Source organism: Pelodiscus sinensis, chromosome 2 (genome assembly GCF_049634645.1).
Source record: "Pelodiscus sinensis isolate JC-2024 chromosome 2, ASM4963464v1, whole genome shotgun sequence".
In the NCBI taxonomy this organism is placed as follows: domain Eukaryota; kingdom Metazoa; phylum Chordata; order Testudines; family Trionychidae; genus Pelodiscus; species Pelodiscus sinensis.
The window spans coordinates 222,978,609-222,991,051 of NC_134712.1; the positions used below are offsets into that span (position 1 = coordinate 222,978,609).

General features: G+C 45.1%; 1 protein-coding gene across 4 annotated transcripts in view; it reads left to right on the forward strand.

The window, feature by feature from the left end:
- SPAG6 (sperm associated antigen 6) overlaps nt 1–12,443 on the forward strand; it is a 93,121-nt gene that overhangs the window by 48,019 nt on the left and 32,659 nt on the right. For all 4 annotated transcript variants that reach the window (XM_006119525.4, XM_075922507.1, XM_075922508.1 and 1 more), the window contains exons 5-7: nt 4,387–4,592; nt 5,544–5,717; nt 7,712–7,864. In XM_006119525.4, coding sequence (XP_006119587.2) covers nt 4,387–4,592; nt 5,544–5,717; nt 7,712–7,864 — 533 coding nt within the window. The remainder of the gene's footprint in view (nt 1–4,386; nt 4,593–5,543; nt 5,718–7,711; nt 7,865–12,443) is intronic.

Below are 12,443 nucleotides of genomic sequence, written 5' to 3' on the forward strand. Positions count from 1 at the left end.
TCCAAGACATATACCATGCAGCCACATGGTTCTCTAATTATACTTTTATGAAGCATTATGTTATCTTACATCATTTAACTACTGATTCCTCAGTAGCCTCAGCAGTACTTACAACTGCTGTTAAAACAGGACTCCAAGACCCAGCTGCCATGTGTTCTCGAGTACCGTTACAAAGTCACCAGAAGTGGAGCACCCATGGGACATCACTCAAAGAAGAGGAAGTTACTCACCTTGTGCAGTAGTGACGGTTCTTTGAGATGTGCATCCCTGTGGGTGCTCCACTACGTGCCTTCATCCCAGCTTTGGAGTCTCTACTCTTAATTATGTTTTTGTCAGATACTCGGGTGGATGAGAGGAACTCGTGCACATGTGCAAAAGGACGCAAACGTCACAGGACGCCTACTACGTACCCGCGGTCTGGCTGACTATTTCTACATAAAACTCCAATTTGTAGCACCAGGATGATCCTGACACCAACAGCGGAGCACCCATGGGAACACACATCTCAAAGAACCACCATTACTACACAAAGACCAGTTCATGGACATCAACTGGGTGGTTGGGGAAGGTGCACGACATCTACATCTTCTGGAACTCCTGCCTGTTCCAGAAGATGCATGCTGGCACTTTTTTCCACAACTGCACCATGAGGGTCGAAGACATGGACATGCCCATGTGCATCCTGGGCAGTGCAGTCTATCCCTTGCTCTCCTGGCTGATGAAGCCCTATATGGGTAGCCTGGACTCCATCAAGGAGAACTTCAATTCCAGGCTGAGGAGGTGCTGCATAGTCATGGAATGTGCATTCTGCCACTTGAAAGGGAGGTTCAGGAGTCTCCTCACCTGCCTGGACCTGAGCGAGCGAAACATCCCCTTCGTGGTGGCCTTCTGTGTGCTCCACAACCTATGCAAAAGCAAGGGTGAGACTTTTCTGCCAGGTGGAGCAGGAAAGGCACACAGGGGCATGTATATAGGGAAAGTTATAGAACTCACCTGAAGTGCCTTCTGTGGGTTTGTCCAATGCCTTGGAAACATCCTGGGGGGGGGGGGGGGGGAACACCAGCTCCAGGGTGAGGAGCAGCTCCTGGCTGGTGGGCATGGTCACCTCTCTGGCTGCATTCTCCTCCTCCTCCTCCACAACACCACCCTTGTGGAGGCTGACACCAGGCAGGAGTGTCCTGGCTGGAGTCAATGACGTGGGCGGAGGTGACTGGCCCCTCTGCTGGGATGATATTGAACTGGTGGTAGTACCGGCATGTGTGCGGTGCCACCCCAGAGCATCTACTCTGCTCCCCGGCCTTATTATAGGCATGCCAGAGCTCCTTTATTTTCATGTGGACCTGGTCAATGGTCTGCATGTGTCCCTTCTTGGCCAGGCTCGTGGCCATCCAGCCATACATGTCAATGTTGCGCTTTCTGGTGTGGAGATCCTTGAGGTTGGTCTCCTCTTCCCAGACCTTGATAGGTCCAGGATATCTGCGCCAGTCCAGGCTGGTGCTTACTTGCGTCCCTAGCCACTTGCGGCTGAGGATGCTACAGGAGTGCTGGCAGCTGTGGGAGATTCAGAAGGAGTGCTGGAATTGGCCATGGCTCTTGTGATTTTGCAGTGTGGCGTGGGGGCTGTCCTCGTGCCGCAAGCCCTTTTCCTGCAGCCTGCTGCTTTAAAAGCTCTGCAGGAGAAGGGGAGCAGTGGAGCTGGCAGGTGTGGCCAGAGTGGCCACAAGTGCAGCTCTGAGAGGCTTCTGGAGGCCAATTATTTCAAAATAGTAGCAGCTGAGCGTCCACGCTAATGCTATTTTGAAATAACAGTTTCAAAATAAGTGTTATTCGTTGTGGAAAGCAGGAGTACAGATTTTGAAATAACCAGCCTGTTATTATGAAATAATGGGTTTGGTAGTGTGGCCCCTCCGCTTGTTATTTCAGAATAAAATAGTGTAGACCAGAGCCTAAAGAACAGGCCACAAGGAGCACATGCAAAGATTGTGACTCTTGGGGAATCAGAGATAAGCTGGGGCGCTGAATTAGTCATTGGCTTTCTGTATCCAATGACCCTACTCTTTGGCAGTACAGCTCCTACAAAGTCATACCAAGACCCTTTTAATGAAGATTTTCCTGTCAGCCATGTTACATTTCTGTCTTGGGCTACACGAGGCACTAATGGGGGATGGGAATGATAGGCGTTTCCCTGCGGTCCTATTTTAACGGTCTCATTCCTCTGCCAGCCCACCTGTCCCCTAAGCCATGTGGTAGGTTAAGTATATCTTTATCTATGCAAATGGGTACTTCTTACAAACAGTATCAGAAAAAAAAAAAGACTAATATTGGTCATACTTAAATAAGTATTTAGATCACTTAGTTTGAGGGGTTTTTACATTTTGAGTATCATTAATTTTAAAAAAGTATTAGGGGTTAGCAATGAACTCAGGATGTTATACCATTTCTCTCCCTCTTCTCCCTTTATGAAAGGTGCTGACAATATCCTGACAGTGAGCCATGAAATACATTTTTCCAGCAGCATCACCTATCTCCTTGATGTGATTCCTTGGCATCATCTCCTTGGCAGTCTTCAGGCAATTGAGATGGTGGCTTTGAAGTTGTCTCTAAAGAGACTGTTACATTAGTAGTCTGCTCAGCTGGACTGTCTGTTTTGATTTTTCTGGATATCCTCTTTCTGTTAATGACCTTTTGATTAGAAGTAAATCATGTGTTTATATCAATTAGTATACAATACCAAAATAATTTTTTTGTTGGAGGCACATATTACTTTACACATTTTTCATTAAAATATTTTAAAATGCAACAGATTGTCACTTGAATTCAATATCTTTGTGCTCAAATAAACTTCTTTATTTTGTTTCGAAGTAGTGAATCCTAGATACACACTCCAACTCAGGGTTTTGTTGAAATCCTGAGCTTTGTGTGTATATATATATATATATATATATATATATATATATATATATATATATATATATATATATATATATATATATACGTGTTTCTTTGTCTTTTAGAGAGATGTTTTTGCTGTGTGAGTATGTATTAGACACATATGTCTTATTTCAAGAAAATAGCTGTTTAAAAATGAACCCTGGAAGATTAATTGTAATAATCTTTAATTTCTGTATATATACTATGAATGTTGTTTCTCAAAAACAATTTTTACTTTTATTATTTTAACCATGTAAAAACTTGTGTGTGCAGTGCAATTCAGGTATGCATCTGTGGTGGTCTAATTAAAAAATCACATGTAATCATAAAGATAATTTGGCTACTAACAAAATACAAGCAGCCTAACAACTGCATAACTATGCACACTTAATGAAAGATTGTGTGTAAAATATATGTATTTATTTCTTAATATGGAAAGCTTTGATTGATGGACTGTAAATGAAAAGCTAAGCTAGGTCCTTGAAATACAATAGCCATATGTTGCCATGGTACTGTAAGCCAAGTTAAATGTTAAAGATAAGAACGGATATGCGTAATAAGAATAGAACATAGAAAAACCTTATTTAAGAAGCTAATAGTTTATTTGAAACGTATGTGTTTTGTATTAATTTCTCAACATCTTAAAATGGCTATCGTAATTTTTGCACTTCATTATCTAATAATTTCTTATTTCAGTACTGTGATTAATGGCAAATATAGAACTAATGAATTTCTAATACTGCAGTTCTTGAATAAGTCAGCTAATTAAGTTTTTTTAATTAAGATGAAGTTAGCTAAGGATGTTGTGCTAAACTCAAATGCATAATCTCACAATGACAATACCTCTCATTTAGCTATGTATATGTGGTAGAATTTGTATTTCAGTGCCATCAAAATGTTCTTTTAAATTGACTTTGGCAACTCCTAGTTTGGTTCTATTACAAAACAATGTGCATTTTTTCAATGAACAGTGTAAAATAAGTTTTTAAAATAATATTTCTGTATTTGACACATGATCCATATTAATATCTGTTTACCATTTAAATGGGAAAATGTTGTCTAATTAGGGTGGTTGGTTAAATTTTGGTACTTTAGCTTTCTCTGGTGTTAGCCATGCATAAAATGCTTTCCTATTGATCAGTGCAGAATAGCCAGGGCTTAAACAGCTGACATCTGCTTACTCTTTTTTTTAAACACAGAATAACAAACCATTTCAGCCTAATCTACCTCAAATGTGTGCATGTAAATGGGGGTCCATCTATTGACCTGTATTCTTTTCAGTTGTGGATTGGTCCACATGGTTTATGAAACCAGGAGGGCTGATTTGAAATGCAGATGTCGAGACAGTGAAGTGCACCCTCCCCTTTTTTCTTTGCTCTATCTGTCAGGGTGAAAAATGGCTTGCACAAGGGTCAGTCACCCATACTCACTTAATTACTTTTCTTGGACCTACAGAACTGTCACAAGCTGTGGTGGATGCAGGAGCTGTTCCTCTTTTAGTACTCTGTATCCAGGAGCCAGAGATTGCTTTGAAAAGGATTGCTGCCTCAGCCCTCAGTGATATTTCAAAGCATTCTCCAGAGTTAGCCCAGACAGTAGTGGATGCAGGGGCTATTGCTCACTTAGCCCAGATGATCCTGAACCCTGATGCTAAACTGAAGGTACTTTTAATTTTTTCCTAAATTACATCAACCATTATTTATTACTAAACTGAGGTAATTAATATCCTTTTATTTAGAAAGATCTTGTTTAAAAGTCTAACAAAATAAAAGCAAAACTACACAGTTGATAACAAAGAGTTCTGATTATGTTTGCATGTTCAATGGCTCTTCAGTTATCAACAGTGAAACTAGTCTTTCAAGTGAATAGTGTTTGTGTTCTAGGCCAACAGTGCACAGAGAGGTTTAGTTACATTTGAGAAACAAATTTGATGTTATATGTAAAATCCAAATATTAAATGTTAAAACATGTTTGATGGATTTAATAGGTATTATGTGCACAATGCAGTTACGGGCAAGCAGTTATACATTACTGGTTGCAGTATAAAAACATTTTAGTTCCATATTTAAATATAATTATTTTTGGAATATATTGAATATCTGTTTAAATAGCTCGTAAGTTGTAATATGTATGATTTAGTTAATAGAAAATATAGTTCTATTCCTGTGTACAGTTTTATTGCCTTATTCTTACAACTATAAATACATTATAAAATATCATTATTAAAAATCATATACATATTTAAAATGGAATATTTTAAATCTAAGATCTGTAGGCTCAGTTTATGATTTGCAAGGCAAAACAATTACTGTATGTTTCTATATTATTTTAAAGATAGTGTTAAATTTTAATTTACTGTATTTGCATTTATGTTTTATAGCAAATGTTAAGGGGTAGACCTATGGAGAAACTTTTAAAAGATACAGTACTAGTGAACACTTTAAGTTATTAGACTGGTATATGAACAGACTCAATGAATTATATAATAGCAATAATTGTTTGCTCTGTTTGCTTTGTTTTTTGATTAAGTAGATTATGTGCATGATGACGCTGTGTGTGTGCTGTGGGGTGTTTGTATAATAATAATTTATAAAACAATTTCTGTTTACCAGCGTCAAGTGCTTTCAGCTCTCAGCCAAATAGCAAAGCATTCTGTGGATCTTGCAGAAATGGGGGTTGAAGCAGAAATTTTCCCAGTTGTACTCACATGCCTGAAGGACTCAGATGAATATGTCAAGAAAAATGCTGCAACTTTAATTAGAGAGATAGCAAAGCACACGCCTGAGGTAACACCTTGAAAATGCAATACAAGGTTGCATTATTAGATTTTACATTTTAAATACAATGCTGTATTGTTTTGTCATTTGCTTTTAGAAAGGGAGGGCAAAAGACTGTGTCATTTCCACTGGAAAAATATGGAAATGTTTTTGTTGGTGTTCTGAGATGTGTATTGAATATGAATTGGATTAGGAAACTAGGAACAATGTACATACTTAGCTTTTCCTTACCAGTAGGCGTCAGTGCAGGGAATGGGGAGTACACTAAGGATGTTGCCAGCCACAAACATTGAAACATTGTGAATCAAAATATCCCTCTTATCCTTCCCAGTTATGAGATTGGCCATCATGAGATATTTTACTATTTTGGGATTTTTTTCTTCTTCTGGTTGTTGAGCCTTTAGATGACACTTGAGTCACATTTTCAGGTTTTTTCTATGCATCAGAATTTGCTTTTAATAAGAAATGAAACTGGGCTTCTGAAGTCCAGGAACTGAAGACTTGAAACCAAAGATTGAATAACACAAGACTCAAGATAAAATCACAAGAATTGGCAATCCTCAGTGAATATTTGCAATTATTGTTTTCTAACCAGGCTTTAGATATCATTCTAATGACTCTCATTGACACTGGAAAGTTCTGATACATATGCTTGATTTTAGACTGATAGATAGTAGACCAAAATAATCTCTGCTGTAATTCAACTGAAGGAATTTATGCTACACTAGAGCTGACTTTGGCCTCAGGACTTTTCTGGACTAAGCAGATGTCACAGTTATGTGAACATTCTGGAAATTGTCCCATTGTGCTCCTTCTGCAATCACAAGGGAACTACTATGGCAGCAGGATTTGGAGAGCTTATACAAAGTTCAACTCCCCCCTTTGAGCTGTGGAGTGCATCTCTGCTGGCCTCCCCTATGCATAATAGGGGGGAACATTGTGGGGGATATAAGTCTGGTGGGTCTGGAGACTGTAATAGTAGCTATGGAATGGCTTTGCTGCTGTTCTACAGCCTGAGAGAAGGATTCCTTCCCATCTCTCTTGGATATCTGTTCTGTTTTCTGGGGCTGTGCACAGATATAAGATTTTACCCTAAGTGACTGCTTTACAGCCATGTAGAGAGTATTTATATTTTAAAGTGCTTTAAAAGTTTAAGTATCTTCTAACCAAACTGTTACATTAATAAAATGTAAAAGCAGTATGGGTGTGTGGGTGTGTGTGTGTGTGACACATAGATGAAATACTGTTATTTATTTCTGTGCATTTAATCTAATTTTTAAAATGGCTTATTTATTGCTTTGGGAACTTCAGATAAAACTGAGAATACCCATCAATATAGATGGAAAAATCTTCCAAAATAATAAGAAATGAATAAAATCTCTAAATTTTGGTGATGTCAGAAACCACTCAGATGCTACTAAGTGATGTTAGAGGTAACATCATTTGGAAAAATATAAACCATAGTTTAATCTAATGTGTGGACATTTAAACCCCTGTCCTAATTATCCTTTGCACCAAGGCTTCTTTGAGCAAACTACTCATGCACTTACTTTATGGACCCTTCACACACTCAGAGCAGTGTAATTGGGTGTTAGTGTAAATGAGCATCTGGCTCAGTATGTATATTTCTTCAAGTCATTAGCATGTTAAGGTTTTGTCTGCATAATTCATCAATAAATACTTACTAACTGGATTTTTGTATTAGGTAAGTCCATAACATTCTATGTCCAGCTTTCCTTGAAGTAAAGTTAATAGAAAATGAAGATGTTTATTGCAATATAAATATTTTGCTACATTATTAGCACTTATAAGGCCAAATAATGAATCTGATTCACCGCTCCATTACTCCAGTATTACTGCAGTGTGATTTGATTGTCAACAGTAGAGTTAAACTTTTTAAAAAACAGGAGTGAAAGGTTGAGCTTATTGAAGATCACTATTATACTGCTTTATGGTTATGGATACTCTACAGTATCTAATTTCTCTTGTTTATCCTCTTTCAGCTTTCACAACTTATAGTCAATGCAGGAGGAGTTGCTGCTGTGATTGACTGTATTGGCAACTGCAAAGGAAATGTCAGGCTGCCTGGCATCATGATGCTTGGCTATGTAGCAGCTCACTCTGAGAACCTGGCAATGGCAGTGATCATCTCCAAGGTTAGCTCTGGCTTTCTTGTCTTCCTATAGCCATTACAGTGAGATTCTGAGCAGAAGAGGTAGAAGAATATAGTCCCACAGATAATTGGGTGGAGTGGTTTATTGATTTGTTTAGTAATGCACACCACAGAAAAAGAACTAGCATAATTTCCTGTTTTGTATGTCTCTTAGGTTCTGATCCTGCAAACAATTTCATGCTTAACTTTCAGCATTGAAATCAGTGATATTCTTCTTCGAGTGATTGCTCATGTCCATTTGAATAAGGTGTGTGCGCCACGTACACCGTCTCTCTGGAGCGTTTTCCCAAGCAGTACCCGTAGCACCGGCAGGTCGCCCCCTGGAGTGGCACTGCTATAGCGAAACATAAGTACCCCTGCCGGCGCTCCCCCTTCTCAGTTCCTTCTTACCGCCCATGATGGTCATTGGAGCATGTCTATTTTCTGTAGTTAATGGTTCCCGTTTCTAGTTAGAGTAGTTAGATAGCAAGTTTTTTGTTCTCCTTCCCCCCCTTCGGGGATAAGGAATGCCAGGGCCACAAGGCTTTAAGGCTTGCGTGGTATGCGCGAAGTTCATGCCTAACAGGGACCCTCATGATAGCTGTTTAAAGTGCTTGGATGAGCCCACTTAGCAGACACCTGTAAGATCTGCAGGTCGTTCAAACCGCGCACGAAGAGGGAGATTCGCGTTTGAAGCTCCTCCTCATGGAAGCGGCCCTTCAACCGACACTGGCTGGTCACTCCACCGTGTGCAGTGTACCGGCGTTGATGTGAGATGCCCTGTCCCGTTCGAGGACATCGGTGCTAAGGGCCAGGCACTGTTCCCACTCCTCGGCACTGAAAAAATCAAAGACATCACAGGGTAGGTCGCCGAGCCGGAAGTCAAGGTTGGGCCTACACCACCAGTACGGGTCGCCTGCGGAGGGCTCTCCAAGTGTTGCTGTGTGGCGGAAGCGAGTGGGCCGGCCATCCAGTCCTGGTCAGCTGCATTCTCATCGACCCTCGATGCCGGAGACGTTTGAGGCAGCACAGGACTTAATCAGCCTCACCACCTCCCCTCCGTCATCTGTTGAGGCGGAGAGGTCGAGGTCTTCTACGCTGGGGGCCATCTTGGCACCAGTTTCTCCACTGCACAGTGTGGAACGGTCTTCACCTGCCATGTATGCGGCGGGACCGTCCCCTGTTGAACCAGTACTGCTCGCAGCAACATCAGTGCCAGACTTGGTGCAGACGGGCAGGCCTCACCCGACGCTGGCGGCATCGATGAGCGCGGGCTGGACTCGGCCTCCCGCCACAGTTCCAGTACTGGGTCCTCTGCCGGAGCCAATTCTGGCTATGCGGGTACCATACTATCCAATTCCGTACTTGGCGTCAACACTGCCGGCACCGGTGCAAACTGGCCATGGGGCACCATCAACGGCACTGCCAGCAGTACCAGCACCAGGCCTGTTGCCTGGGGCGCCAGTACAATTATTGGCTCCGCTAACTTCGGCACCGCTGCAAAGTGTTCCGGCACCGACACCGGTTTCGGCACCGGCACCGGCCCTGTAGGCCACACCAGCACCATCCATGTCAATGACACCGACACCTTCTAGGGCGGCGCTGATGACACCGGCTCCATCAATATTGCCGACTATAGTGCCCACGGCGGCTCCGGTAGGGGCGCCGTCTCTTGGGCGGTTGGACTCCACGGTGCCTTACTCACAATTGGCACCGAGTTTGGCACCGCATGAAATGTGCGGTGTGTCAGCACCACAACCAGACACAGATGCAGTTTTTCTGGTGCTGGCACCTGTACAACCTCCTCGCTGTGCACACACAGGCAAGCTGGAGTCAATGGCCAACTTCGTGCCCGCAACAGTGCCAGTGTACTCGTCGTCAGCCACACCCTGCCCCGAATCTGATTATTCCTCAGATTTGGATGTGGGCTCAATCAGATCGGGGTCCTCAAGGGCGTCATCGGGGCACAGATCCTACTCTTGGCACCGGCAAGATCGGTCCCACATGCAGCAGACCTGGCATCCTCAGCCTCAGTGGCCGTTCTGGACGCCGTGAGCATATCATCAATGGCAGGGGCCTGTGCCCTCTTCCACGGCATCTAGTGTTTTGGGGCAGCGAGTGCACCTGTCGGCATCTCTGTTGCGACCCCCTTCCTCACCTCAGAGGAGTGGTGCCCTGGATGCAACGAGGGACCCCGCAGCCTCGGTACCGGAGCCACCACCGGCGCCAGTGGTACTTGCCCAGCCGTCCCCCCACCCAGGCCCTATGCTGGACCCGGTGCTGATTCAGGAGTCTTCGTCATTGTCGTCTCCTGATGAGGCTTTAGCAGATCTGGCTACAGCTTTGTCAATTATGGATGCCAGGTCGCATCAGGAGCTGCTTCGCTGCCTAGCCTCCAACCTGAATGTCACGGTGGAACCTGTTATAGAGGACATGGATCCTATGATAGACATCCTGTCCGATGATGCTCCCGCCTGCTTGGCTTTGCTGCTTAATAAGACCGTGGCTAAGGTCACGAATGCCCTGTGGCAGACCCCGGCTTCCTTAACCCCTACCTTAAAGGGAGTCAAGAGGCGCTATTATATCCTGCAGTTGGGACCCGAACACCTGTATTCCCAGCCTGTCCCGGGGTCCTTGGCCTTCCAAGCTGTGGCTCAGAAGGAGAGGCTTCCGCAACTGGGGCCGTCCCCGAAGGCCAGGGAGCCCAAGCGCCTCAACCTTATGGGGCGTAAAGTATATGCCACTGGTGGGGTGCAATTCTGCATCGCAAATCAGCAAGCGATGCTGAGCTGCTTCGCAGACAATACACGGCAGGCAATGGACAAGTTTAAAGACAAACTTCCCGCAGAGGGGGCTATGATCATGGTGGGCAGAACCATAGCCCACATGGCGCTTCAGGCCTCCCTGGACGCGGTTGACTCTGCAGCCCCCGCCATGGCTTCAGGGATAGTTATGCGCCGTGTGCCTTGCTCCAGGTTTCTGGGATACCTGCTGATGTCCAGAATACAATACAGGACCTGACCTTCGACGGCAAGTCATTGTTCTCGGAGCATACCGACTCTAGGCTCCATACGCTGAAGGACACTAGGTCGACTCTTCGCTCTTTGGGGATCCACACGCCGGCCCCTCAGCAACATCAGCTCCCCTACAGACAACAGGGGAGAATGCAGTCCCAGGTCCCCCGTGGGGATTATGGGAGACACCGTCCTCATGCTCCCAGTGGGGGTATGGGGGCGGCTGCAGCCCCCTCCTTGACGAGGGCTCGTTGTCGCCGCCTGAGAGGAGACAACTCCCTTGGGGTTGGACAGGGCCCCTCTCAACAATCCAAACACCTGTTTTGATGGATCCCTAGAGAGTTGCGTACCAGTCGCTTCCCCTGGCCCTCCGCAAAAGGGGGTGCACGTTTTTCCATACCTAGACGACTGGCTCATTCGTGGCCGATCCTACGGACAAGTGGAGGCCCGTGTATCCCTTACAAGGGCTCTCTTTGAGAAATTAGGCCTCATGCTCAACGATGAAAAGTCGTCGCTGACCCCCTGTCAGCAACTGGAATTTGTGGGGGCCCTCTTGGACGCCAGGGTGGCACGAGCCTTCCTCCCCAGGAACAGATTTGTGACTATAGTAGAGCTGGTCTCCGAGTTAACCCGGTTCCCCATGACAACCGCCCAAGCTTGCTCGAGGCTGCTGGGGCACATGGCAGCACGTACGTCTGTGGTGCACCACGCGCGCATGAGACGCAGGCCTGGCTAGCGAAGGTGTTTGATCAGTCCAGGGGTCTCTGGGACGTTAGTCCTGGACGCTTCCAACCTAGGTTGGGGAGTGCACCTAGGGCAGCACAGGACCCAGGGCTTGTGGTCTACCGCAGAGCGGGCTCTGCATATAAATGTCCGGGAGCTCAGGGCAGTCAGGAGAGCCTGCGAGGCATTCCTGCTGAGACTGTCACGCCTCTCGGTCCTGGTACGTCTGGACAACACGGCGGCTGTTTTTTATATCAACAAACAAGAGGGAGCCCAGTCGTCTCCCGTCTGCCGTGAGACTTTGCTGCTCTGGGACCTTTGCATAAGGCACGGTATACACTTGCAGGCGGTGTACCTGCTGGGGTGCAAAAACTTTTTGTTGGTCGATGCATTGAGCAGGTCCTTCAGAGCCCATGAATAGTCCCTGAAGGATACAGCCCTACATCAGATTTTCCTCAGGTGGGGTTGTCCCCTAGTAGACCTGTTTGCGTCGGCACACAACAGGAAGTGCCAGAGTTACTGCTCTCTACTGGGGCTGGGGGAGCACTCCAGAGGTGATGCCATGACCGTGCCTTGGCCAGCTGGCATCCTATATGCATTTCCACCGTTTCACCTAATTCCCAGGGTTCTGACCAGGGTCAAGATCTTTAGGTCATTCTGATAGCCCTGCGGTGGCCCAGGCAATTCTGGTTTCCTATCCTGGTGGACATGCTGTGCGTGGAGCCTATAACGCTCCCCCCAGATCAGGATCTCCTGACCCAGCCCTGGGACAGGGGACAGCTGGTTCACCCGAATCTCAGCTCTCTCCACCTGACAGCCTGGTTTATCCGTGGCTGACACAACCAG